General features: G+C 48.3%; 1 protein-coding gene across 1 annotated transcript in view; it reads right to left on the bottom strand.

Moving 5' to 3' along the window:
- CHP1 (calcineurin like EF-hand protein 1) overlaps positions 1 to 27,535 on the bottom strand; it is a 149,887-nt gene that overhangs the window by 55,172 nt on the left and 67,180 nt on the right. The window contains exon 3 of the mRNA XM_078659616.1: positions 651 to 731. Within this exon, the coding sequence (XP_078515742.1) occupies positions 651 to 731 (81 nt within the window). The remainder of the gene's footprint in view (positions 1 to 650; positions 732 to 27,535) is intronic.

Here is a 27,535-nt window from a genome sequence, read left to right as displayed (position 1 = left end):
GCGAAAACCAAGCGATGCATCCACAATTTCATACTGTGCAAGAGCTCGGTTTCATTAACCTGATCAGTTCAGATGAACTCGCAGTGCAGCCGGTGACAAAGGACGTTTAGTGTACCCAATGTTTCCTGGCGTTCTCTCCTACCTCCACGGTAGCTCCAAAAGAAAAAAAAAAACTACCTGGTGGTGTCCTGCCTCCTTCTCCTGGACCCTCACAGCTATAGTCTGACCCCATAAATATATTAACACCTGGTGTCCTTCCACAGACTAAGCTTTGCAGGGGTTGCCCCAGTGACATGGGATGAAAACCTTCCTCGCAGAAAAAGAGACCAACTCTTCCTAGTCAATAGGATGGCCTCACATTCCCCACCTTCAGTGGCTACTGCATGGAAAAAAGTATTTTTTCTAACCTTCTTATTTCGAGGGGTGAATCATCGGCCGTCCTGGGATGTGGAAACTGTGGACAATGAGACAACTAGGCTTGTAAGAACAATTGGCTACCTTATAGGACTATGAAGAGATATTGTGCAATGGAATTCATTCTGAAAGCTGTATTTCCAGTAAGGCGAACGGTACACAATGCTCTCTCTAGTAAGTCTGGAAAAAGCAGTCAGCGATGTAAAATATGTTATATTCAATGACTAAAAACTCACCCTTCAGGAAAGAATGCGTTGATAATACGGTCCCCTAGAGGGTTAATTGCAAGTTCTGGAATCCGCTGGAAATCTTCACGGCTGGAGACAAAGCACAGAACAAGACCTTTTAGAAAATCAGACATAGCTTGTGGAACCAGGCGAGTATTTCATTTTTTTATGAGGAAGAAGCTGTGCTACAGGCAGAGGGGCATTTTAACAAAAACAGAGGGAATTACAATTTTACAAGTATAGGTAGGAGACGATGCACAAATACAATTAATGTCTGGATCAACATGCCCAGAGGCAGAACGAAATCAACTGAAGTACAATGAAATGAGTAGGCAGAGGCAGAATGTCAAGTGAAGGCTCTATTCTGCCAACTGGACAGATGGAAAGGGGAAACGGATTCGTCTGGGATGCCAGTGTGCCTTGGATCTTGCTGTAAATTCTTCTGTATGAGTGTATGCTAGACTACATCAGCCACACCAAACTGGGATGTGGGGGCAAAAGAGCCTACAAATATCGCCTATAATGGGAGTGGAAGAGTGCATTTATTTTTTGTATCACTATTTCTCCATGGCAACAGCTCTTAAGTTCAGACTGAACCTTCCACTTTACCTCGATCTATTTCTAGCCTCTTTGAGAAATCAGTGCAGCAACATATAGGATTTACATTGGGCGCATACCCGATGTAAGTCATGTGTTGATGCCTTGATCAATCTATCTCCGACATAACCTTGAATGAAGAAGCACTAGACAGAATACAGAGCAAGAGGTGAAGAGGGACTAGATCATGCCTTTCTGTAATGTAGACTAATTTACATCCCCAATAAAAAGAGAATGAATGACTAGATTAGGGATGGTGATAAATCCACAAAACCATGCTTCGCTAGCCCCAAGTGCCATGAACTTCTAAAAAGTGGTGGATGGGACATGGACACACACAACATACCTATTATGAGGACCGGCCACTGACTGTAATGAAGTGGGTAATCACTACTGTATCTCCTCATGTGCTTTGATAGTAGTGTAGGTTATTAAGAGGAGCGAGGCAAATCTAACTGTGCTTTTAGTTTTTTGATACACTAGCTCGAAAGTACCTAAACACACTACTGCCACCAGTCCTCACAAATATAGTGTTAATCTTGTTCTGACAAGGTTAACCCACACAGTGAGGACCGAGCCAGTCCGAAAGCGTTGGACGGACGGATGGCACACACACAGTTTAAGAGGAGGTGAACTGAAATATCTGCTATCCAATCATGAATACAGACGGGAAGGACTTATTACGTCGTTTCACAGATTGAATAAATGACATTTGAAAATTACCAAGGGTCGCCATTCTTACTTAACAGGGTCACTTAACAATGAAGGATTGATACAAATCCAAAAGTCAGATGGGATAATGTCATTATTTTGTAAGCTGGACCAGACAGGTTCTACGTGAGTCGTGTGTATTAGTTAAAATATGTAACAAGTATTTGCAATGCAATAGGTCTCGCATTAGTGAACGTTTGAGCTATTTCCATTACAAATGGTAATGTTTGTTAGTTTTTTTTTGTCACGCAATATCCCCGTAGTAGAAAGAGTAATAAAAGAAATACAAATAAAAACGTATGCTCCGCTGCAATCTCTTTTTAGGTCTCGGCCTGCGTAGGATGCGCTTGTGCAGTCTCGCCCGCGAGATCTTATGTTTTTCAGAGTGGGGCTTGAACCCGCCCCTCTTCTCCATTGGCTGGCCTCCTAAATGCTGGGCAGCCATTGGAGAAGACGGGTGTCTTTCCATTTAAGCCCCGTCTTTTTGGGATTCGGGGGTGTGTTTTTTCGTTTCTTTCTCTCCTCTTCCCATTGGCTGGAATCCTACATTCCAGCCAATGGGAAGAGGAGAGAAAGAAAAACATGGTCCCCAGTCCGAAAATGACGGGGCGTTTCTCCGAGGCATTTCTGTCTGACCACGGAGAAACATTGTCGTGTTCATGGCGTGGTCCGCTTTCCACCCGGAGCTCGCTTTGCTGCCATCTACCGAGGGCAAGTATCTGCCCTCTAGAGACAGCCGTTTTGCCTCCACATGCGCATAGGCTTTACCTTAGGTGGCCGTTGTCCAGTGTCTAGTGGAATTTAAGTACGTGTATTATAAAGCTGATTAGCTGGTACTGCCCCTATAGGTTGATGGGAGCAGTCCCCACAGAGGGCTTGCTTGTCTTAGGGCCTGTGATGTAAAGCCAGTTGTATAAGGGCAGTGACGTCACTGAGATCAGTTCTATAGGACCAGTGCTAACATGCACAGCGCAGAGTTAGCGCTACGATAAAGCTGCTACAAGGGAATGGTATTGTCAGTCCGCAGCCCGTGTGTGCTGCTGCCTCTGCTCCTCCTGCGCCTTTAAGGGGCTGCTCCCTGCACCTCCTCCACTCTTTGTGCTGCGGCTGGGGTATGACAGCCCCGCCGGCCCCGGGAAGCAGCAGACATCGCGAGCAGTTTACGGGAGCCCCGTGGCAGCACGGACGGGCGCCAGGAGAGCAGCTCGGACACTGGCCGCAGAGAGAGGGACCTCCCGCCGCATCCTCCCGCCTCCCACGCCACCTCTCACAGAGTTTTAAAAATGGCTGCTTAGGAGCTAGCGGAGCTTCCAGCGCAGGCTGTAACAGCCTCCCCCTGCTCTGGAGAGCGGACCCCGGTCCCCTGCCTGCCGCCGCGTCCTCTGCTCCTCCCAGGACCCAGGCGCCGGGAGCGGAGGCTGCATGGAAAGGAGCGAGGAGATGAATTCTAAGTGTAACGGGACTTCCAGGCCGTTATCAGTGGAGGGACAGCATCTCCTCCCCGGGCCGTTATCCATGTGCACCTAGCATCTTCTCTAAGAGACGTAACCTGCACAAAAGCCCCACACTACCTGGGAGTAGATTGGACTATATCTGGGGACACCCAGCTTCACCCAGTGCTTGCATACTAGGATAACGGGTCTGTTTTTCGCTCTGGACAGCCAGCATCTGCCAAGGTACGAATCTATGAGCTTTAAGCATCACTTCCAGAGCCATTATCAGGACTGTCTCTGTGTGTGTGTGCGGGGCTCTGTGTGTGTGTGTGTGTGTGTGTGTGTGTGTGTGTGTGTGTGTGTGTGTGTGTGCGGGGCTGTGTGTGTGTGTGTGTGTGTGTGTGCGGGGCTCTGTGTGTGTGTGTGTGTGTGGGGGGGGGCTGTGTGGGTGGCTGTGTGTGTGGGTGGGGGCTCTGTGTGTGGGTGGGGGCTCTGTGTGTGGGTGGGGGCTCTGTGTGTGGGTGTGGGTGGCTCTGTGTGTGTGTGGGTGGCTCTGTGTGTGTGTGGGTGGCTCTGTGTGTGGCGGTGGCTCTGTGTGTGGCGGTGGCTCTGTGTGGGGCGGTGTGTGTGTGTGGGGCGGTGTGTGTGGGTGGGGCGGTGTGTGTGGGTGGCTGTGGGTGTGTGTGTGGGTGGGTGTGTGTGTGGGTGTGTGTGGGTGGCTCAGTGTGTGGGTGGCTCCGAGTGTGTGGGTGGCTCCGAGTGTGTGGGTGGCTCCGAGTGTGTGGGTGGCTCCGAGTGTGTGGGTGGCTCAGAGTGTGTGGGTGGCTCAGAGTGTGTGGGTGGCTCAGAGTGTGTGGGTGGCTCAGAGTGTGTGGGTGGCTCCGAGTGTGTGGGTGGCTCCGAGTGTGTGGGTGGCTCCGAGTGTGTGGGTGGCTCCGAGTGTGTGGGTGGCTCCGAGTGTGTGGGTGGCTCCGAGTGTGTGGGTGGCTCCGAGTGTGTGGGCGGCTCCGAGTGTGTGGGTGGGTGGCTGTGTGTGGGGCTGTGGGTGGGGCTGTGGGTGTGTGTGGGGCTGTGGGTGTGTGAGGGGCTGTGGGTGTGTGTGGGGCTGTGGGTGTGTGTGGGGCTGTGGGTGGCTCGGAGTGTGGGTGGCTCGGAGTGTGGGTGGGTGGCTGTGTGGGTGGGTGGCTGTGTGGGTGGGGCTGTGAGTGTGTGTGGGTGGCTCGGAGTGTGGGTGGCTCGGAGTGTGGGTGGCTCGGAGTGTGTGTGGGTGTGTGTGGGTGGCTGTGTGTGTGTGGGTGGCTGTGTGTGTGGGTGGCTGTGTGTGTGTGGGTGGCTGTGTGTGTGTGGGTGGCTGTGTGTGTGTGGGTGGCTGTGTGTGTGGGTGTGTGTGTGTGGGTGGCTGTGTGTGTGTGTGGGTGGCTGTGTGTGTGGGTGGGTGGCTGTGTGTGTGGGTGGCTGTGTGTGTGTGTGGGTGGCTGTGTGTGTGTGTGGGTGGCTGTGTGTGTGTGGGTGGCTGTGTGTGTGTGTGGGTGGCTGTGTGTGTGTGTGGGTGGCTGTGTGTGTGGGTGGCTGTGTGTGTGGGTGGCTGTGTGTGTGGGTGGCTGTGTGTGTGGGTGGCTGTGTGTGTGGGTGGCTGTGTGTGTGGGTGGCTGTGTGTGTGGGTGGCTGTGTGTGTGGGTGGCTGTGTGTGTGGGTGGCTGTGTGTGTGGGTGGCTGTGTGTGTGGGTGGCTGTGTGTGTGGGTGGCTGTGTGTGTGGGTGGCTGTGTGTGTGTGGGTGGCTGTGTGTGTGTGGGTGGCTCGGAGTGTGTGGGTGGCTCGGAGTGTGTGGGTGGCTCGGAGTGTGTGGGTGGCTCGGAGTGTGTGGGTGGCTCGGAGTGTGTGGGTGGCTCGGAGTGTGTGGGTGGCTCGGAGTGTGTGGGTGGCTCGGAGTGTGTGGGTGGCTCGGAGTGTGTGGGTGGCTCGGAGTGTGTGGGTGGCTCGGAGTGTGTGGGTGGCTCGGAGTGTGTGGGTGGCTCGGAGTGTGTGGGTGGCTCGGAGTGTGTGGGTGGCTCGGAGTGTGTGGGTGGCTCGGAGTGTGGGTGGCTCGGAGTGTGGGTGGCTCGGAGTGTGGGTGGCTCTGTGTGTGGGAGGCCCTGTGTGTGGGAGGCCCTGTGTGTGGGAGGCCCTGTGTGTGGGAGGCCCTGTGTGTGGGAGGCCCTGTGTGTGGGTGGCTCTGTGTGTGGGTGGCTCTGTGTGTGGGTGGCTCTGTGTGTGGGTGGCTCTGTGTGTGGGTGGCTCTGTGTGTGGGTGGCTCTGTGTGTGGGTGGCTCTGTGTGTGGGTGGCTCTGTGTGTGGGAGGCCCTGTGTGTGGGAGGCCCTGTGTGTGGGAGGCCCTGTGTGTGAGAGGCCCTGTGTGTGGGAGGCCCTGTGTGTGGGAGGCCCTGTGTGTGGGAGGCTCTGTGTGTGGGAGGCTCTGTGTGTGGGAGGCTCTGTGTGTGGGAGGCTCTGTGTGTGGGAGGCTCTGTGTGTGGGAGGCTCTGTGTGTGGGAGGCTCTGTGTGTGGGTGCAAATGCAATAGGTCTCGCATTTGCAAGAGATTAAGCTATTGGCATTGTAAATGACAATGCCATTTATTTATATGTTTTAAAAACAAAAACATAAACAAAACTAATGTCATGAGCAATGCCAATAGCTCTAACTTTAACAAAGACAAGATCATTGCATTGTAAATGCTAGTTCATAACTGCAATAAGGATGCAGTACCTTATGTGACTAATCGAGGTCCCTTTACAACTCCACAGGGACACCTAGTACTAGCCTATAGTACTGCATCCTTTTCTTGACTGGTGTATTTTCTTTTATTACTTATGTTACGGCTAGGATATTTTCTATTGAAAAAAAACAATCAAACAGTATTATTTGCAACGCCAAAAGGTCAAACTTCAGTAATGCGAGCCCTATTGCATTGTAAATGCTTATTTACGGTCTGTTACCGCCAGGCAAACTCTGGCAATGAGGGAAGAGTAAAATGCAAATATTGTTTCCTCTGCTTTAGGAGGGGAGCATCATTTTTTATATTTTCAAAACAAAATTACCGCTTCAGGATTTTTTATAAAAATAAAAAATGATAAACGTTTGCTGCAGGGCTTTGTCATGCTGATGCAGCGTTACACCAAACAGGGATATGCATTGACAGGAACCACCGTGACGGCGTTTCCTGCCAAAGCATTTATACATTTGGTATGCTCCCCTCTACCTTGGTGATGGAGAAATTTACTCCGTCCTCATGGCAGAACGACAGGGCCAGTCATCAAAATATAAATCATGCCCTTTGTTCTTTGAGTCCCAATCCACAACAAGACTACACTTCTAAAGCCACAATTTAAGAAAATAGAATTTTAATGAACATTCCAAGATACTATAAAGTCCATCCACACGCAGCCATCTTCCTTCTTTGTTGCTGCTGCTCACAAAGATAAGTACACTCTCCTTCCTAATACTTTAGTATATGCTTGAAATTATTGACCCCCCCCCCACCTCCACTCCAAGAAGAGGTATATCGATATAGTTACCCTTCCCTGCCATTCCATTCTATTAGAGTTAGGTACAAAACAGGGTAAGGGACAATGTCTTTGTTTTTAATTCCGGGAGGAGGGCGGTTCAAATCCTCGGGCCGGATTATTTCCATCCTCCGTGTGCCAGACACTACATGGCGCTGTTTTCCTCTCTGCTTTTTAAGACCGAGGAACACGCCTGTGCACAGGACTGGCCTCTTTTGCAGTCCTGTCAAGCATCACGCATCTGACGTGACACTAACGCATTTCAGTGTGGTGGTCCGCATCACCGCACTGAAATGCATTGTCACACATAATACACGTCATGAGAGCTGTTACAAAGAGAGCGCTGTAAATAGTGTGTTGCAGCTGGCGGCGTGCATCAGTGCTTGCACGGACTCACTGCTCCTGTAGGCTTGGGAGCCCTCTTAGCAACTCGGGCTCGGCCTCCGAGAGTGGCAGCCAGTGCTGCTACAATGTATCTTTTCTTATTCCTGTGGGGCGCGCAGAGGCTCTGAGTCACCAAACAGCCTGAGTGGCGCCATAGCCCGCCCAGCGTTTAGTGTAGCGTCACTGGAGGACGTCACGTCCTGCTTCCAGAAAGTGCGCCGGGAGTTTTTAAATATTGTGAGGACTTCCTCTGCTGCGGACTGGCCCATCTGCTGAGTGTTACTCACTTGTTCGTGGGTGACCGGGGGGAATCTGTGATGCTGCTCGGCCACGCAACACGCTACTGTTTGCATCACAGTCTGATCTGCCCTGCCCTCAGTTTAAGTTTGAATTCCTGCGATGCGGCGTCTGAGGTCATTATTAGAAAAAAAGATAGGCTGATCAGCAGGCGAAACACGGACCAAAACACCAGGGCATTTTGAAGGGCCGGAAGGACGTGAACGTACTATCGATCCTCATTTAAAAAGTACATTGGTTCCTCTCTTCATTACAGCATAATGGTTCTAAGAACAGAAAATCACCAGCACATGAAAGAACTTTGTTTTAGAAAAAGCTCACACACTGTTAACTGCCCAGAGCTGCATTTGCTTGTTCTAAATCACCAACCCGTTTTTGTTTTGATTACGAACTGCCCGCAATCTTGCTGATTTGACAGCCGAAAACAATGGCCACTTATTTACACAGGTAAGTGCCCTGACCAGCTGGGCCGCCCGCGATGTGGGGGAGGCAGGCTCAGGAGCTAAATGGTCACGCTGCCCACCTGCAGCTCGGCCCGGTCAACATCAAACAACATGATGCAATTCAACGCAGTGAGAGGCTGAGGCCCGGTCGTCATCGGTGCAGAGTTATGCTACCTCAGCCTGGGAAGAGAAGAGTGCGAAGACGAACTGTGAACACTGTAAGTGAACTCACCATCATTTTCCACTCACTAACACTATTAAAGTAATTTAATTTTAGGAGTGGGACGTAATGTAATGTAATACTGCTGCAGAAAGCGCTGGTGCATTCATTATGCCTTTTCCATGAGGCTGAACAACTTGGGACAGCAGAGGTTGGGTTTCACAGCTCCCCAGGACAAGCACCAGCAGCATTCAGTGGTGCACAACCAGGAGTGGGGAGCGACGTAGAAGAACAAGTTACTTACCTTCGGTAACGCTTTTTCTGGTAGATACTATATCTGCCTGTGGATTCCTCACCTTGTGAATACCCCCTTGCGTCAGCAACATTCGGAAATTCTTTTTTTTTTCGTAGCCTCGCGCCGACGTGGACCCCTGACGTCATAGAGACACGACCTCGCTCGCGACTCCGCTGACGTCACCGACGCCTATAATAGGCCCACGCAGGCGTGATGACATCAGTTCCGCCCTTTTTTCCGTGCCATCGAGGCACACGGACGGACCAATGACAGTAGAAATATACAAGTATACACAGTACACAGTACTCAAGGCAAAACACACAGTGTTAAGCAAAAGCAGGAAAGCAACTGAAACATTTCCTTGACAACAAAATATATATATATTACACTACAGTAACTCTGGCATAGAAGAGTGGACAACGGGGAGGCGGGTGGGTCAGTGAGGAATCCACAGGCAGATATAGTATCTACCAGAAAAAGCGTTACCGAAGGTAAGTAACTTGTTCTTCTGATAGATACATCTGCCGTGTGGATTCCTCACCTTGTGAATAGAGTCCCACAGCAGTCCCCACTCCCGGAGGAGGATGTCCACTCTTCTAAACCAGGAAATCCTGAAGGACAGAGCGAGCAAAGTGGCCGTCCCTCCTCACTTCGGAATCCAAGCAGTAATGCTTCGCGAAAGTGTGGAGGGAAGACCAAGTTGCCGCCCTACAAATATCCTCAACAGGCACACCTCTAGCCAATGCTGAGGTTGAAGACTTAGCTCTAGTTGAATGAGCCCTTATACCCTCTGGTGGTTCCTTACCGGCCAAAGAGTAGCAGATCTTTATGCAGAGGACGATCCATCTCGATAAAGTTCTTTTATGGACCGCTCTTCCTTTCTTGCAGCCAGCAAATCCAACGAAGAGCTGGTCTTCCAAACGAAAGTCCTTGGATCTGTCCAAGTAAAAGGACACCGCCCTCTTAGGGTCCAGACGGTGCAGTCTCTCCTCCTCCTTGGAAGGGTGAGGGGGAGGATAGAAGGTAGGAAGGGTAATGGACTGTCCTAGATGGAAGGGAGTTACCACCTTAGGCAGAAAAGCAGCCCTGGTCCTGAGAACCATTCTATCAGCATGAATGGTCAGGAATGGGGGCTTGGAACTAAGAGCTTGAAGCTCACTAACCCTCCTTGCCGAGGTTATTGCAACCAGGAAGACTGTCTTAAGGGTAAGAAGCCTCATGGGACATTTGTGGAGAGGCTCAAAGGGAGCACCCATCAAAAAGGTCAATACAAGATTCAAATCCCACTGAGGCACAATGAAAGGTGAAGGAGGGAACATATTAGTAAGACCCTTCAAAAACCTTAAGACCACAGGAGACTTAAAAAGAGAAGGCTGGTCAGGCAAGCAGAGAAAAGCCGACAGCGCCGACAGGTAACCCTTTACCGTGGCAACCGCCAGACCCTGCCGTGCCAAAGAAAGAGCAAATTGGAGAACATTAGACAAATGGGCCCTCAAAGGATCAACAGACCTTTCCCCACACCACGTGACAAATTTCGACCATCTATAAGAATAGATGGACTTAGTGGAGTCACGCCTGGCTGACAAGATGACATCCACAACGTCAGGCGGGAGGGAAAAGGAATTCACGTTGCCCCGTTCAATCTCCAGGCATGAAGGTGCAATGTCTGGAGGTGGGGGTGTAGAACCTGCCCCTCCATCAGAGAGAGGAGGTCTGCCCTGAGAGGGAGACGGAGCGGCGGGTGAGAGGAGAGGTGGAGTAGATCTGTATACCACACCCTTCTTGGCCAATCCGGAGCGACCAATATGACTTGGGCCCGGTCTTGGCGAATCTTCCTCAGAACCCGAGGAATCAAGGGTATGGGGGGAAACGCGTAAAGGAGTTGACCTCTCCAACTCAACTGAAACGCGTCCCCCAAGGCTCCTTGCATCGGATACTGGAGACTGCAGAACGACAGGCAGTGCGCATTCTCGCGAGTGGCGAACAGGTCCACCCGAGGAGTCCCCCACATCTGAAAGATGTCGTGAACCACCTCCGGGTGAAGCCTCCACTCGTGGTCGGCAGAGAACTGCCGACTGAGACTGTCTGCACGAACGTTCAGAACCCCGGCCAGATGATTTGCCATCAGACAAATCTGATGGTCCTGAACCCAGGACCAGAGACGCAGAGCCTCTCTGCAGAGACACTGCGACCCTACTCCTCCCTGCTTGTTGATGTACCACATCGCAGTCGTGTTGTCCGTCAGGACTTGAACAGACTGACCGCGAAGGGAAGGGAGGAAGGCCTTGAGCGCCAAACGTATCGCCCGCAATTCTAGAAGGTTGATGTGAAGCAACCTTTCCTCTGGAGACCAAAGGCCCTTGACCTCCAGATCCCCCAGATGAGCACCCCACCCGAGAGTGGATGCATCCGTTATCACCGTGGCCACCGATGGGGGAAGTTGAAAAGGCTTTCCTTGGGACAGATTGCCTTCCACGCCCCACCAAGACAGATCCGCTGCAGCTTCTCTGGAGATCCTCACTGACTCCGAGATCTCCGCTGTGCTGATACCACTGCCTGCGGAGACACCACTGGAGCGCCCTCATGTGCCAGCGTGCATGGTTGACCAACAGAATGCATGAAGCCATCAGACCGAGCAGGCGAAGGACCTTCAGGACTGGAACGACCGCTCCATTGTAAAACAAAGGAATCATCTCCCGTATGTCGCGAATCCTTTGAGGGGGAGGGAATGCACGACATACGGTTGTGTCCAGTACCGCACCTATGAACAGGTTGCGCTGGGAGGGCACCAGGTGAGACTTGGGTACATTTATTGAAAAACCCAACCTGTACAACAACTGGGTTGTCTCCCGCAAATGATGGAGCACTCTCTCTGACGACTCCGCTTTGATCAGCCAGTCGTCTAAATAAGGGAATACAGGAATCCCTGACCTTCTGAGATGTGCAGCCACCACTGCCATCACCTTGGTGAAGACTCGAGGCGCAGTAGTAAGTCCAAACGGAAGGACCGCAAACTGGTAGTGCTGCGATCCCACCGTAAAACGGAGATACCTCCTGTGCGACTTCAGGATTGGGATGTGAAAGTAAGCATCCTGCAAGTCGAGTGACACCATCCAGTCTTCTTCTTGCAGCGCTTGAAGAACCTGAGCAAGGGTGAGCATCTTGAATTTCTCCTGTTTCAGATAGAGATTCAAGATCCTGAGATCCAGGATTGGACGAAGCCTGCCATCCTTCTTCGGAATCAGGAAATACCGGGAGTAGCATCCCTGACCCCTTTCCTGCTCTGGGACCACCTCTATCGCACCCTTTCTTATCAGAGTCAAAACTTCCTCTTGCAGAAGAGACAGATGCTCCTCGGAGCAATACCCTTGGCAAGGAGGGAAATTGGGAGGGAATTCCCGAAAGGGAAGGGCATACCCATTTTCTACAAGATTGAGAACCCAAAGATCTGACGTAACCGATTCCCAATCCTGTAGAAAATGGGTAAGCCGGCCCCCAACCGGACCCACATGATCCTGAATGTCGGATCTAGGGCTGCTTCTCAGGGGCAGGAGGGTTGGAGGAAGTGGAGGAGGAAGAGACCTGACGTCCACGAGGACGCACTCTTTGCTTTCCCCTGTAAGACCTGTACAAGGAGTTTTGCTGCTGCTGTTGTTGCTGCTGCTGGCCTTGCCGGAAATTCCGAAAGGCAGGGCGGCCAAAACCTCTGAATCTTCTGCCAGTTGAAGAACCTCTCACTTGAAGACCCAAGGATTTAGCAGTCGCATTGCAATCTTTAAACCTCTCAAGGGCCGCATCAGCCTTCTTCCCAAAAAGGCCTGAACCATCGAAAGGAAGATCTAATAATGTCGCCTGAACATCAGCCGAAAAGTCAGAAGATTTCAACCAGGCAGACCTCCTAGTAGCGACAGCAGTGCCCATAATGCGCGCCACAGAGTCTACAGTATCCAAACCGCTCTGAATGACCTGGCGAGCCGCTGCCTGAGCGTCAGAGATGACTTCCTCAAAATCCTTCCTGCTGTCATCAGGAATTTTTGGAACAAGAACATGCAAAGAGTCCATCAGAGCGTGTAAATATCTCAACATCAAGCAAGTGGCATTTGATGACTTCAATGCCATACTGGCAGAGGAGAAGGACTTCTTTGCCACCTGATCCTGCTTCTTTGCCTCCTTCTCAAAAGGAACCTGAGGGAAAGCACTAATGTTCTTCTTGGAGCATGCAGCCTGAATGACCAAACTCTCCGGTGAAGGGTGAGAGGTTAAAAAGGCAGGATCATCAGGGGCAACCCTGTATCTTCTGGCTACACTTTTAGAGACAGCTGGAGCCGACAAAGGTTTTTTCCACACCTCCAGAATGGGCTCTGTCAGAGCATCATTGAAAGGAAGAAGAGGTTCCACCACTGAACTCGGAGAATGGAGTACTTCAGTCAGAATATTAGATTTGAATTCTGCTGTAGGCAAAGTCAACTTAAGTAGACTGGCAGCCTTTCTCATAATCAAATGATAGGGTTGAACGTCCTTAGAAGGAGTACTAGAACCTGATGGTAACTCCCACTCTGGAGAGAAATCCAGGCTTCCTGCTTCTGCCAAATCCTCAAAAGTATCTTCATCCAATTCACCCTCCTCAAGGTCAGATTGTGAATCCAAAAACCTCCTTTCCTCCAGGAGGCGCTGAGCCTCTCTTCTGGATCTCATCTTGACCCGTTTTGCCCTCGGATCCACCATCGGCTCCGACGGATTCGGAATCGACGTCGGGATCGAATCCGCAGGTTCAGAGGGATGTGTTCTAGGCCGACCCGGAGCAGGCGAAGCCGGAACCGGCGTCGACGGCTTCGGTGGAGCCGGAAAATGCCACGGCGGCGTCGGAGCCGGCATGTAAGGCATAAACGGAGCCGGAGGGTAGGAGTGAGGGACTCCTAAGTTAAAAGCCAAAGGACCCATGGGACCCGAAGGTGCACCAGAGGGGTACCACGACCTCGAAAAGACTCCATACATCGCGTTGAGAAACGCAGAAGGGTCCTGGCCTGGGGCAGGAAATGGTGGATGAAAACCTTCAGGCCTGTCCCGAGGAGCGTTCGGATTCGGCTCACCTAAGGGCTCGGAACCCTCATCCTCATGAGGCTCCTCCTCATCTCGGACCGGGGACGGCGCCGGAGATGGATTCGGAGCCGGATTCGGAGTCGGAGACGGAGCCGGAGACGGCGCCCGTGACTCAGAAGGGGAAGCCTCACCTTCAGGTTCTGGATCCGAAACTTCAATGGTCACCACCTTCGAACGAACCTTCGGTGACCTCGACCTCGACCCCGACTCCTTACCAGAACGACGTCGGGACTCATGTCTCCTCTTCTTATGTTTCCTCTTTTTTGAAACATGGTCCGAAGCCGACTTCGAAGACGACCTTCCTCGAGATCTAGACCTGGACCTCGATCTCGACTTCGACCTCGCCCTTCGAGAACGAGACTTCGACGATTTCCCCTTTCCAGCTTTCATCTTAGCCACCAGGAGCTTCGCCTCTCTCTCCCTCAGGGCCTTCGGGTTCATTTTCTTACACGAAGAGCAGTCCTCCACATCATGGTCCGAGCTCAAGCACCAGATGCAGTCGCTGTGTGGGTCGGTAATGGACATCATTTTGCCGCCTTCTCTGCAGGGCTTGAAGCCGGTCTTTTTTGAAGACATTGTCGAAGAGACAGGATACAGAGACGCAGAAAATGTTAATATAGACAACAAAGTATCCGTTGGCTACAGAGATTCCCGATAACCGTTAGCGTCGACGACGCGGAAAAAAGGGAACTGATGTCATCACGCCGGCGTGGGCCTATTATAGGCGTCGGTGACGTCAGCGGAGTCGCGAGCGAGGTCGTGTCTCTATGACGTCAGGGGTCCACGTCGGCGCGAGGCTACGAAAAAAAAAAGAATTTCCGAATGTTGCTGACGCAAGGGGGTATTCACAAGGTGAGGAATCCACACGCCAGATGTATCTATCAGAACATGATTGCAGGGGCTATTCCCAGGACACAGGCATGTTCTCTAGCAAAGCAGCAGACACCACTGCGGGTTCGGCTATTGGAGCTCCCTGGGAGTGCTCTAATGATGCCAGAACTCTGCCCAGTAGCGCGGGTTACTGGCCCGGGCCAGACATCAGATATCTGCTAAAATTGTGTCAGGTTAAGTAATGGCAATCTGAACATAAAAACAAGAAGTTAAAGACGCACAAACGGTTTCCTTGAAAAAGTGACTTTATATATTTAAAAAATCACATTTCTGATCACTCAAACTGCCGCGTTGATATTTTAAAATTAAAACTGATCTATTATTCATGGCAAATGCGTGTCTGCTTTGTACACTTTGACTGTAGGAAGCGGAATGTACTTAAATGTAAAATGTGTTGGTTCTGCAGCAGCACATTGATCTAAGGGGAAACTACAGGATATTAACAAGTCTTCGGAGCCCTGTTTAATTTCAGTTTCTGCTACTACCTTTTCGATCTGTGACACCAAGGGTATTGCTACCATGCAAAAGATTCAAATGGCAGTGGCGGTTCCACTTGTTTCTGCTAAATAGCTGGAATATCTTAAAGTAAACAATTCTGTGCCACATATGTTTTTTAGACTAGTCTTACATCCTGCTGCATGACACACATTGGTACAATTACACGTAGGTCATAGCGCAGGGCAACTTATCAGACCCTGGCCAGAGTGGTTGGACACTGAGCTTTAGCATTGTTACTGCTAGTCAGTGTCTCAGAAAAAGTATTTTTTAAATAATACAGCTTACATAGGTAGGCTATGTATACCTCAGTCAGCCTCTTCTCCTGAGGGATGTATGACGTTACAACGCGAAATATTACAACTCACTCCGTTACAACGCATTTTTTACAACGCAGGATCCATTACATCGCATGCCTTTACAACGCATGACATTACATAGCAGATGCTATTACAACGCATGCCATTACAATGTAAGTATAGGTAAGTATATTCTTTTTTTTTAAATGTAAGTAATTTAAATTTAATTAATTAAATAAATTAAATTATTTTTAAATAATTATTTAGTACATATATTACTTTAAGTTTATTTTTAAAAGAACTTTTAATAATAAAGAACTATTTTTAATAATAAAATTATTAAAATTAATTTTTTTAATTAAAATAAAAGATTGTATTTTAAAACTAAACCCTAAAAAAAACCCTGTATCCCAAAACCCAAACCCAGCCCTGAACCCTAAAAATACCGCTGTACCCCAAAACCCAAACCCAACCCTGAAACCTAAAAATACCCCTGTACCCCAAAACCCAAACCCAGCCCTGAAACCTGAAAATACCCCTGTACCCCAAAACCCAAACCCAACCCTGAAACCTTAAAATACCCCTGTACCCCAAAACCCAAACCCAACCCTGAAACCTAAAAATACCCCTGTACCCCAAAACCCAAACCTGAAACCTAACAAATACCCCTGTACCCCAAAACCCAAACCCTAAAAATACCCCTGTACCCCAAAACCCAAACCTGAAACCTAAAAATACCCCTGTACCCCAAAACCCAAACCCAATATAAAAAACATAAAATAAATGTATTTATTTTTAATATTAAATTAATTAAATAATGTTAAATAAAATATAAAATTATATACTTACCTATACTTACGTTGTAATGGCATGCGTTGTAATAGCATCTGCTATGTAATGTCAAGCGTTGTAAGGCATGCGATGTAATGATCCAGCGTTGTAAAAGTTGCGTTGTAACAGAAGTGCGTTGTAAAAGTTGCGATGTAACGGTTGTTTCCCCTCCTGAGGCTTGTCCTAACCCCCCTCCCAATCATGCCTCAATGTACTGTAATATTATGTACTTAGAATAGCCATGCAACTTACTCTTAGCCACAGGTTAATAATAGCTGGTGGCGCCGTACTTTAATAAGCGAATAGATTTTTATTAAATTGTTCAATGTGTCTTTTTGAAAAAAATTAGACTTTACGGCCGAATTGTGTGGCCTTTCCGGCAATTTTAACATCTTCTTAGAGTTTCTAGTTGCTCTAATGGGTGTACTTTCCTAATATTTATGTTTCCCCCGTCTTCATTGCTTGATTTTGTTCGAGAGAAAGTGTCACTCATAGTTGTTGGAATGTCACTCAAAATTACACTGACATTATAAAAATGTCACACATAGCAATCTGAAACCTTGGCAGCTATGCTTTTGAAAAGACCATCCTTATGCTACTTCCCATGGCAGGGCCGCTTTTCTTTAAATTCGACAGACGCAACACCGGGCCTACTTCATGAGGCTCCTGCCCGATGTGCACACCGTCTCCATGGCAGTGACTGCATCACTACCGGTCGCGGCCCTTTATAAACAAGCCTCAATACAAAGCGGTGCCCATAGTAATGGACACTGCACAATCTACAAAGCGCATTAAAATAAAATAAAACTACCTCTATTCCCCCTCCGAGGGCAAGCTTCAATCCCCTGTGACCGGTGTGCGACTCGCATCACTCGCATTGCCAATACAGAAAAAACGTATGTACCGGATGCCGTTTTAGCTAGTTGGGAAATTAGTTCCCACTAACATGCAGCAGCCATTTTAACCCTTTGGGCACACAGAATATGAGTTCTGGCAGTTGCAGCTAGCTTCAAGCCCTGCAAACAACTCGACCCTACGAAAGCCAGGTGACCTTATCCTTCATCATCACCCCCTTTTGCTGATTCCAAACCACTGTTTATTAATGTCTCTAGAGCATCTGGGGCCAACATGGAAAATAAATTAAAGGACCTAGTAAACAAGACCCTAGAGAAGGTTTTGGGATCCCCAGACAACGTAATGATTAAAAAACTAGGGACCTTGTCTCAGAAAGTACAACCGAACACTGGTACGGACCAGGCTGAAATATCGAATGAGGCTGATAAGGCCTTACGGAAAAGGGCCGCAGAGGGAAACCCACCAAAGGGCGCAAAAAAGCAAAGAATAGCCAAATTATATCACGCAGTACAGGCGGTGACACGAGCAGTGCCCCGGGAACTACAGAAGGGCAAGATACAGGCCCTGATCCACCCATCACCATTGAAAATGAAGAGGCACTAGAACCTGAAATAGACATCACCTGTTCCTCTAAATAGGATTATGATATCGAGGAACTAGAGACTAAGATGATGGGATCACTTGAAGAGGCAAGTAAGGCCTTGGGTCCAAAACGGGTATGGTCGACCCATTTGGGGACAATATGTTTGACCGATTATTAATTAAACACCCCCTATCACTCGAATGGACCCTCCTCCCAGCACGTTGCCTACTGGCTAAGAAGAGAAATGCCAAAAGAGGTACGATCTCACCGGAGTTTAGGATGCCCGAGACCCTCCCTCCCTGACAATATCATAACAAACTCCGAGCTTGAAACCATGGTGGTGGCATTCATTGCCAAAGGCTACAAAGGCCCCAGAAAAGGGATCGACAGGGGCCTCAAGTCATGCCAAGACCGCTTGCTCAATATTACAGGCCCCGTAAAAAAAATCTTTGATGTGGCAGAAATAGCTTACCTCAACAACACACTGGTCGACCCAAAAGAGCTATGCCAATGGTCCCAAGTGCCATTTGACTCCTAGGTAACGCAGCCATTTCAAATGAAAGGAAAAAGGGAATACTGTTAAAAATTGATGCCAAACTAATAAAATTGGCCAAAGGGGGACCTAGCTCTCAAGGCCTCCTCTTTGGTGACAAATGTATTAAAGAGATGGTCAAATACTTGGGTGTGTTTAGCTCTATCCAAACAAAATCACGAAAGGATATAAAAAGTGTTGCAGGATAGGGTTTTTGGCAGGGCCGGGAGAACAAGGGGTTGGTTCCTTGGCCGTAGTCAAACAACTAGACCCTTCCCTGGCTGCAGTGCAAGATTACCACATTCCGGCTTCGTCGCACATCAAACTTTCTACCTTAGAGGCAGAGATAATGAGGGAGATCCTCTCGGGGTGATCGGAGACAGAGAGGATTCTCATAAGTAAGTGCATGGAGAGACCTTTCAGATACCTCTGTAAAGGTGTGGGGGGGTAGAATAGCATGTTTTCGTGGGAATTGGAACCTGGTGACACAAGAACCTTGGGTTCTAGACACAGTCAAGGGATACAAGATCGAATTTATCGATATCCTAGTCCGAACCAAGATCCCAGGGAGCATGTCTTCTCCCAAGAAGATTCAAAGCTTATCTCACAAGAAGGGGAGGAACTGCTATCCAAAGGAGCAATTCGAGATGGAACAGAGTTGGTTTTGTCTTCCTATCAGAGAAAAAAGACAAAAGGTATGAGACCAGTTATAAACCTAAAGGACTTAAACGAATGGGTAACAAAACACCATTTCAAAATGGAGGGAGTCCGCCTACTGAGGTACGTTTTAAGAAAAGGGGACTGTTTAACATGACTGTCACCATTTGGGCCCCACATCAAACATTTCTTCAATTTATTTGGAAGGACAAACTGTGGCAATTCAGCAGCCTCTCTTTAGGTCTATCTTCAGACCTTTGGTGCTTCACCAAGATACTCTGACCTGTAGAAGCATGGCTTCGGGGAAGGGGAGTGAAGCTGATAATATACCTGGACAACATTCTGATCATGGCACAATCCAAAAATGTAGTCTCCCAACATATAAACCTTGTCGTGCGGCTTCTAGAACACCTAGGCTTCACCATAAACAAAGAAATCAAATTTAGAACCCTCCCAGGGAACTCAAATCCTGGGATTTATCATAGGCACAGTGAAGTCACAAGTAAGATTACCAGGGGAAAAGTTAAGGAAACTGTGCAAGGAATTGAGGAAGATATTAGGAAGAAAATAATTCCCCTGAAGACTACTGGGTCCCCTGAAGACTACTGGCAAGAATACTGGGTCTCCTATCATCAACGATCAAAGCAATCTTTCTAGGACCCCTGTATTACCGGGCCCTTCAAAGTCTCAAGGCAAAGACAAGGAGAACATCCCAGTCCTATTCCCAAATACTGTGCTTGGACCAAGATTCAAGGAAAGGACTAATCTGGTGGCTGTGGAATATAGAAGCATGGAATGGCAGGGCCATCTTTGGGGAGGAACCAGACAGAATTATAGAGTTCAGACTGGAGTCTAGAAGGACGGGGTGCAAGATGTAGTAACTAATCAACGGGGCGGACGCTGGACAGATCAAGAGAAAGGACTACATATCAATTGCTTAGAACTATTATCGGGTTAATTTGCAGTCATTTGCTTTACCCAGGGCCTGATGAAGTATTGCATAATGCATGGACAACGTATCAGCAGTAAGATATGCCAACAAAATGGGGGAAGGGAGGCCCACTTCAAAGGCCCTACAGACTTAGTCAGGATCTTCTGGGCTTACTGCTTGAGCAATATCAGTGATAGCAGAACACATCCCTTGTTTAAGCAATGGGGTTGCAGACTGTTTTCTTGGGAATTTCAAACATATTCTTGGCTATTCGAGAAAAGTGGGACCTTTTGGAGAAGACCTTTTCGCGGACAGACTGAATACACAACTAACTAAATTCTTCAGCTAGAGACCAGACCCTCAAGCGGAAGGGATGGGTGCCTACCTCCAGGACTGAAGGGGTCTCGCACCTTATGCCTTCCCTCAATTTGTTATGCTGAACAGACTACTCTCGCATGCACAATGGTACAAGAAAACAACAGTAGTGATAACCTCCACTATGGAGATCACAAGCCTGGTTCCCAATCATGTTAAATATGATAATAGACTTCCCCATCCTAATACCAACGTTCGGGGAAGTAACTAGGATGAGAGGTAGAAATACACCCTCCCGAGGAGCAGGGACTACTAGTTCTGATGGCATGGAAGATTTCAGGAGACAGTGGTAGATCCCAGGCCTTTCGACAGACGCTTTTACACTCATATCTGAGTCATGGATAGCTGGAACAAGGAAAGCAGATCGACTGGCTTGGGAAAAATGGGTTGTTGGTGTCTTCGAAGAAACTACAATCCCGTTTCAGCTGATCTAGTGTAGGTAATCAATCAATTACCTGATGGACTTATTTAATTCTGGTTTAACTTATAGAACAGTTAATGCTTACAGGTCAGCTATTGCATTGCACCGTTCTCTAGTGGACTGTGTTTCCGTCGGCCAGAGGTAGCCAACTAAAAAGATAATGAGAAACATGTGGGTGCTAACCCTTCCTACTGCAAAATACACCAACTTATGGGACGTTAGGGACATGCTACAAACCCTAGTTAGTTGGGGCCAAAACTCAAAAGTATCCTTAAAACATATCTCCTACAAACTTACAGTATTACTCTGCAAGTGTGCCCTTTAGAAGTACCTCAGACGTGAAGGCTTTAGATGTCACTAGCAGGGCTTATCAACCTGAAGCTTAGCAGGAGGTCTACAATATATCCTTAGGGCGGTAGACTGGTCGGATGAAAATATGTTAAAAAAATGTTACTTTAGACCAATCACAAATTAGATTGATAATGTCCTAAATAAACTTTGTCATGCCATAAAATTTTGATTTTTGACAGCCTGGTTGACAAAAAAAAAACGGATTTTATTAAAGACACAGAGGCTAAGATTATCCCTCTACATAAGATTCTAATCTGCCCATATGGATTAAATATTTTGTGTATACATTTTCTCTCTTTCAGAATAAAAAGTTAACTCTAATTGGAATTACTACTGAAAAAACGTTAACCGACAGAAGTTTAAACGTTTTTCTTTGGAGTTATCTTATTCGCAACATCGCAAGAGGAAGATGGCTGGGCACAGGGGGGGCTTTATAGTGTCTTGGAATGTTAATTAAAGTTCTATATTCTTCCATTGTTGCTTCTGTGAGCGGCAATAAAGGAGATTTGCAAAAGCTTAGCCTCAGTGTCTTCAATAAAAAACAGATTTTTTTTGACCACCAGGCTGTGAAAAATCTAAAGTCCCCCTTCGTATTGTGCTTATGTGATTCAGCCAGGGCAATTTGGATGAGTCTTTGGTGTGAAGGTTGTCTAAGAGAGCCGTCTGGTAGTTTGCTACCTGTGTGTTTATCCACAGCCTAATCCAATACTTGATGGGTTTAATTGCGGTCTGTGTCACAATACTATGAAGGCTCAGCTCAGTCCTTAGGGCATCTATTGATGTACTAGGGCCAAGATTTAAAAGGTGCCACAGAAATCTGTTCTCAACGATTTGAAGACCTTGGGCCTTTCTGAATCCCCTACAGCTCAGCTTCGTATGAGCTGGTGGCAACTGCTTTTATTTTACTGGGGCAAATGGCAGACTCTACAGATCTCCTGCCAAAGTTTGCAAATGTTATAATAGCGCCTGTGCTTTGCCTCTTCGTTGACTTACTTTTCGCAGCTTGTTCTGCCCAAGACAGTCGGTCATCAAAATTGATTTCAGAGACTTAACTCAGTCCGAATTGGCTGTGTAGATTTTAAAGGTTGTTTTTAGCTTTTCATAGTGTTTAATATCAGAAATGTGTTCTTTTAGTATGGCTGTTAGCTTTATGAAATAGCAATGATTTTCAAAGCCTTTGAACAGTCACTACATTGAAAGCGAGGTCTGCAACAAGAGTACAGCAGCATTTGCGCACAACAGTATGGGTAATTTGTCACCCCCTAGCTCAGGGACATCCAGGTTCATGTCATAAGACATTTGCTATATTGCAGAGGGATACATTAATCATCAAGGGATTTGTACCAGTCCCATTTTCCTCTCAGCAATGAGGCACAATAAGTTTTGTGTTCCTTGAAGTGGAAGTGAAGGACTATTGCTTGAGAAAGAAAATGTTTTACCAATGCAATCCGTGGTATACTGAACATACAGCTCATAAAGCTTATCAGGTGGCTAGTCGGACATCTCAAATTCAAACGAAGATTTTCAATCTCTTAGCGATACATCTTGAAGGAAAGCGAAACACATGCTGTGCAGAGTTCCTTCTGTAACTGTAGCGGATAGGCTGGCATGGACACTTATTTCAACTTAGTCAAACAGTGTTATCCTTTCTCTTTACACACAGAATGTCTTGTGCGAACAACATCCACCTTTATTCTTCAGCAACCCAACCTCCCTCACCCTACCATATCCTGGACCAGCAAAGTCTGGGGTTACAGAACAATTATTTCTTAATTAGCTGTAGCACTGTAACAATGGAGGAAAGAGGTTGGCGGGGATGGGAGCTACGCCAATGAATGAGAGAGTTCCAAGACGGATCAGAGTAGGGCACATTTTGCACAGCAGCTCAGTGAACCTCATACGGCTTTAAGCAGCACACTGTACACAGTACTTGCCAAGCAGCTATGCTCAGTACACAATATTGAGGGCCACAGACTGTGGCCTACTCTTATTTCCCAGCGTCCAAAATGCCGCAAGTCTCAGGCTCCCATACATCCTGGGTAACCAGCACAGCTTTTCTTCACATATATCAAAGGGGGAGAGGGAGAGAGTAGTGTGTAGAGTGTCCAGTCATGAGTGAAGCACCCTCAACAGACCTTTCATTGTGACCAAACTGCTTCTGCACTTCAGTTTGATAAACTAAGAATGCACTTCGTCCTTTCTCTACTTTCAGGCAACACAGAGTGGAAATACTGACTGGGGACAGACATTTATTACAAGTAACTAAAGTTCAGTAATGCACCCTGCTAATCTAGAATGCATTGGAAGCTCACGTGCTCTGCGGTGCTCTTTTCTCCCATTTCTAGGGTCATTTTCACTTTTGCTTGCCTTGGTGCCACACCAGTTGCAAAGTTCCCACAGACTCTTTCAGACAATGTAATATTCAGTATGACCTGGGTGATTGAAGGTATTCCCTACACCATTACATTTTCCTTTCATCTTCCGAATATTCAGCTGTCGTCAATTAAATATCCGGATGTCCGCTTGATGACCTACGTTAGGTGCTGAAAGGACCACTGCCATTATGAACCAAGCCTTTCAAAACCCTGGAAGATTGTTTATGGGCGATAAAGTTGTATCTGAGGTAGGCAACAGAATATGTTGTACTGTTGGCACGGATTCCCACAGTACTCTCAAAGAATCCGTGATTTTAAGGTATAAGATTATTTATTATCATTACAAAAGGGCACATTCACAATACATTAACAACATAAACCCTGTATACAAACCTTTACAAAGTTAAAGCAATTATTAAAAAGAGGAAAAACAGCGTGGCCTTATGTGATATAGGAACCAGTTTCTTAAAAACAAAATAAAAACATTCTGCATATCAAGATAAACCTGAAACATTCCATCTCTTTCTCTATTTAATCAGTATTTCCATGCCTTACAGCACCTGAAAATCTAATTTTGTAAGAAGACTGGCTTTAAAAATACGCCGCTCTCTGTGTTTACGGCAGGACAGCAACCCAACAGAAGTAAAATGGTTTCCTTTTTGTAATAAAAAAAAGTCTACAATGCAGCGGTTTGCATCAGTATTTTGGCCGTCTGAAGTCACTGGTTGGAACATCAGTAAGTGTATTCTCAGAATATATTGCCTCTAGACCTTGTTCAGTGACTCTTAAATAGTATTGCTCTTACAATGTATTCTAGGAATCGCTAACTAGCAAGGCATACTTAAAGTGCAAACATAAATTTTTCAAGGTCATCTACACATTAGCATCAACCGGTTTTTGATAGTGCCCTTCAAAACTACGGGTGATCTTGTAGCCGTCCAGGATAGCTATGGCAATGTCCGGCGCCGAGGAGGGGTTCATCCAGGTCTCCATCAGGAAGGAGACGTCTAGGGAGGAGGAGTCGAGTAGGTCCCAGAGTTCGATGGCGTGCCTGTGGACAGAGCGAGTGTTGAGAAGTATGCATCTGAGGTGATTGTGAGCTGTCTTGGTGGGAGGGGCAGGTCGTTCTGGTGTGCGCAGGCTGGTGAAGCTGCAGTTTCGGCAAGTGAAGGGTCAGTGGGTGCGTTTCGGGGTGGCCTGGAAGCAGGTAGATGAGTGGCCGCCGTGGAGTGCGTGGAAGAGGTTGGTGTTAGGCGTTGTGGCTCTCACGGGGGCCAGGGGGTCTGGTGCTGGGCAAGGTCCAGGCACAGGGCCCGGCATTAAGAAGGGGAGCTGGGAGGCGGGTGCGGGGCCAATGAGCGAGCGAGGATGGGCGGAATACGAGAGAAAGAGAAATGTGAGAGCTAAAGGAAATACAAGAATAATACAAGACAATACAATAAAATACAAGAATAATAACCAAACTACAATGAAGGTGGCAGGAAATACAGTGAAAGCGAGAGAGAAAGGCTAACAGGCAGATGGGAGGAAAGCGAGGCAGAGGGCAGGCGCGAATTCACGGCACCAGCGAGGGCAGGCAACACGGACACAAACCAATCGAGCTGTGTAGCGTGGGGTGCGACCTGCCTGGAATCATGCCCCATTTCGAGAGAAAAGACAGAGTACATTCCCTTTCCGGCAATTTTCTTAGTCCTGCGACATTCTAGGACACTACACACGGGATATTAGTGCCTTTTTATATATGGGCCACACTCATACTGGATTAGGAGTGCTAGTTCAAACACATCCCTAATGGGGGTGTCAGCCAGCTCCAGTCATCACAGACAATAATAGCTGGACTATCTAGTTTTCCTTCTGCTTTTTCCACATCTCCAGGATGGCTGAAACATACTAGAGCTGAAACATGTAAATCTATGGAGATAATAATTGCCTCTTGGTGTGTCCCCTCTAGTGGAACTCTATTTTGGGGCAATTAAGCAATTTAAGATTTTCAGTTAAATGTTGCAATAGGTCAGGCAGTATGCAGAGTGGCGTATGCACTATTATAGGCTGAAAGACAAACATTGAGTTTGCCTAGGACGAGGTTAGTTTATCCAGTTTTTTTCCTCTATATTACTAAATTTGTTATCCAGGTTTGAGATGCAGGTGGTGAAAGAGGTGGTGAAAGAGAGCATTAAATCCACTTGCAGCTCCAATTTGCGAGATTGCAAGGTTAATACATTTATAGCAGCTGAGATTGTGGAGTTAATGGACCCGAATGTATTGTTAGAAGTTAAAATTACAGGAATGCAAACAGAGGGATGAGACAAATATGAAAGTGTAATGCCCACTCATGCTACTGCATGTCTGGATCATACAAGAAAAAACTCCCAATGTCAGTTGTGATATTGTTACCTTCTGTGCCAATAGAGAGAGGAAAATCAATAGTGGATGATAACTCAATTATGGAGGAGGCTGAGGAGCCTAGCCTGAGAGCGTGATGGCCGCCTTTTAGCTCGGCTCCGTCGGCCCTCCGGCCATTCTCGAATATCCTGCAATATATCCTGTACTGCGACGATACTTCACTACAGATTTTGGAATTTAACGATCCACTCTTACTCACCGTCTGGTCCGGAAGCTCCTGCTTGCTGTGGGTCCGCAGCCGTGCCCTCGAAAAGATTGAGGCCTCCGGGCGCTCGGGACCGGGACCTCGCCTGTGGGACCCGACCGGCGGTGCGGAGATTGCCGGCCCCGGACACGAGAGTGAGCCACTGGTGGGAGCCGTTGTGTGTATGCCCCGGTGATCCTGAACCGGCCCCGATTTATGGGCCGTGCGGCTGGAGGGGGACAAGATGTGTTTGGGGCTAACTGTGTGAAGGGGTCCCTTCGCCCTTGTTCTGTCCGTCAGCCCTGGACCCCGTGCCTGGCTCTGCTTCTGGGGCCTGCCGCTGTTCGGAGGGGGCACCCCCCCATCGGGCGCCTACCCGCTCTGTGCCTGTGAGGCCGTTGTTGGGAACCTCCGGAGATCTGTAAAGTCCTACATTCGGGAACTGTTTGGTGGCCCGCGGTGGAGTGCGGGGCGGCGGAACTCACAGAATGGCTACTGACACCGTGGGGGGTGCTCCACTCTGCACCGAAGAACTTTGCTGGCCGGATTGCACGGGGGCCTGGGCGTGTGCTCGAGCGCCCACGCTCGGAGATGTCCTAGACGCCTTGATGTCCTTCTACGCTGTCTTGGCCCCCGGTGCTTCTACCGAAACTATGAGGCCCGCCGCCATTTTGGGTCGCCGCTCCTTCATGCACCCCTATCGTCCTGATGCCTCCATTGCCTCGCCCCCTTCGGCTGCGCCAGAAGTTGCTGCCGCTGTTCTTCGGCCGCTTACTGGGCCGGTGGCTTTTGAACCTCCGCTTTTTCACCGCCCTGGCTTTGAGGACTTGCACACGACGCAGAGATCTGCTCCATCCCGGACAACTGGGAACTGTGGTGGACCGCTGTTTGCTCCCGCTTCGATGGAATCGAACTTTTGCCCTGGGGGGGTACCTTTGCATTGTCGAACTGTGAAACTGGGCCCCGGCCTGCCTTTACTTGCTCTGTCGTTGCTGCTACAATTGACTGGCTTCATTGACTTTTTGTACTTCATTGGTATAGTAGCTCTCCCTAATCTACATCACTGCCGTAACACTGGTCAACATTGCGAATATTCTGTGCTGGGTGATCCGCTCCGTGTTATCCTTTATTGGGTTGGTTTCGTGGTTAGGAAGGGCTGGGGGTAAGCTGCGCCACACTGATAGTCGGCTGGTTTATTTGTCCCTTGCACTGATGCTTGTACTCTCGACATTGTGAAACGTTCAATTATCCCCCTCCCCCCCCCCTTGCGGGTTATTGCTATATGTGAAGGTGTAGTATTGATTTAATAGTTATTCAATTGATGGTCCGGAGAGGGTCGTGGCCGAGTGTGTTTATTTGTACTCTTGGCTCCTCCCTCACATCTTATTTTTATTTCATCATTCCTTTCCTTCTTTTTTGTCTCCTCATTCTACTTTCTTTCTTTACTGTATTTCGGGTTTCGGATTAGGGCGACAGGCACGCTGTTTGGAGGGTAGGCCCTAGCCTTCTGCAGGGGTGCGGGGTGGGACGGGTGGGCGGGGTCTTTCAAATGTTTTTCTTTTTTGGTTCTATGGCCCTTTTCTATCCCTTTATAGAGGTGCCGCTTCGGTCCTCGTTTCTCCGGCATAGTGGGTTGGGGTCTGTTGCTTTGCCACTTTTATTAGCTTCGGTATTTCCGTCGCGATTACCGTACCCTACTTCCCGCAAGCTCTCCACTTTCTTCTGTGTTATTGGCCGCGGGAGGCTTGGCC

The sequence above is a fragment of the Lissotriton helveticus genome, chromosome 9, assembly GCF_964261635.1.
Source record: "Lissotriton helveticus chromosome 9, aLisHel1.1, whole genome shotgun sequence".
Lineage (NCBI taxonomy): Eukaryota > Metazoa > Chordata > Amphibia > Caudata > Salamandridae > Lissotriton > Lissotriton helveticus.
This window is presented reverse-complemented; position numbering and strand designations above follow the sequence as displayed.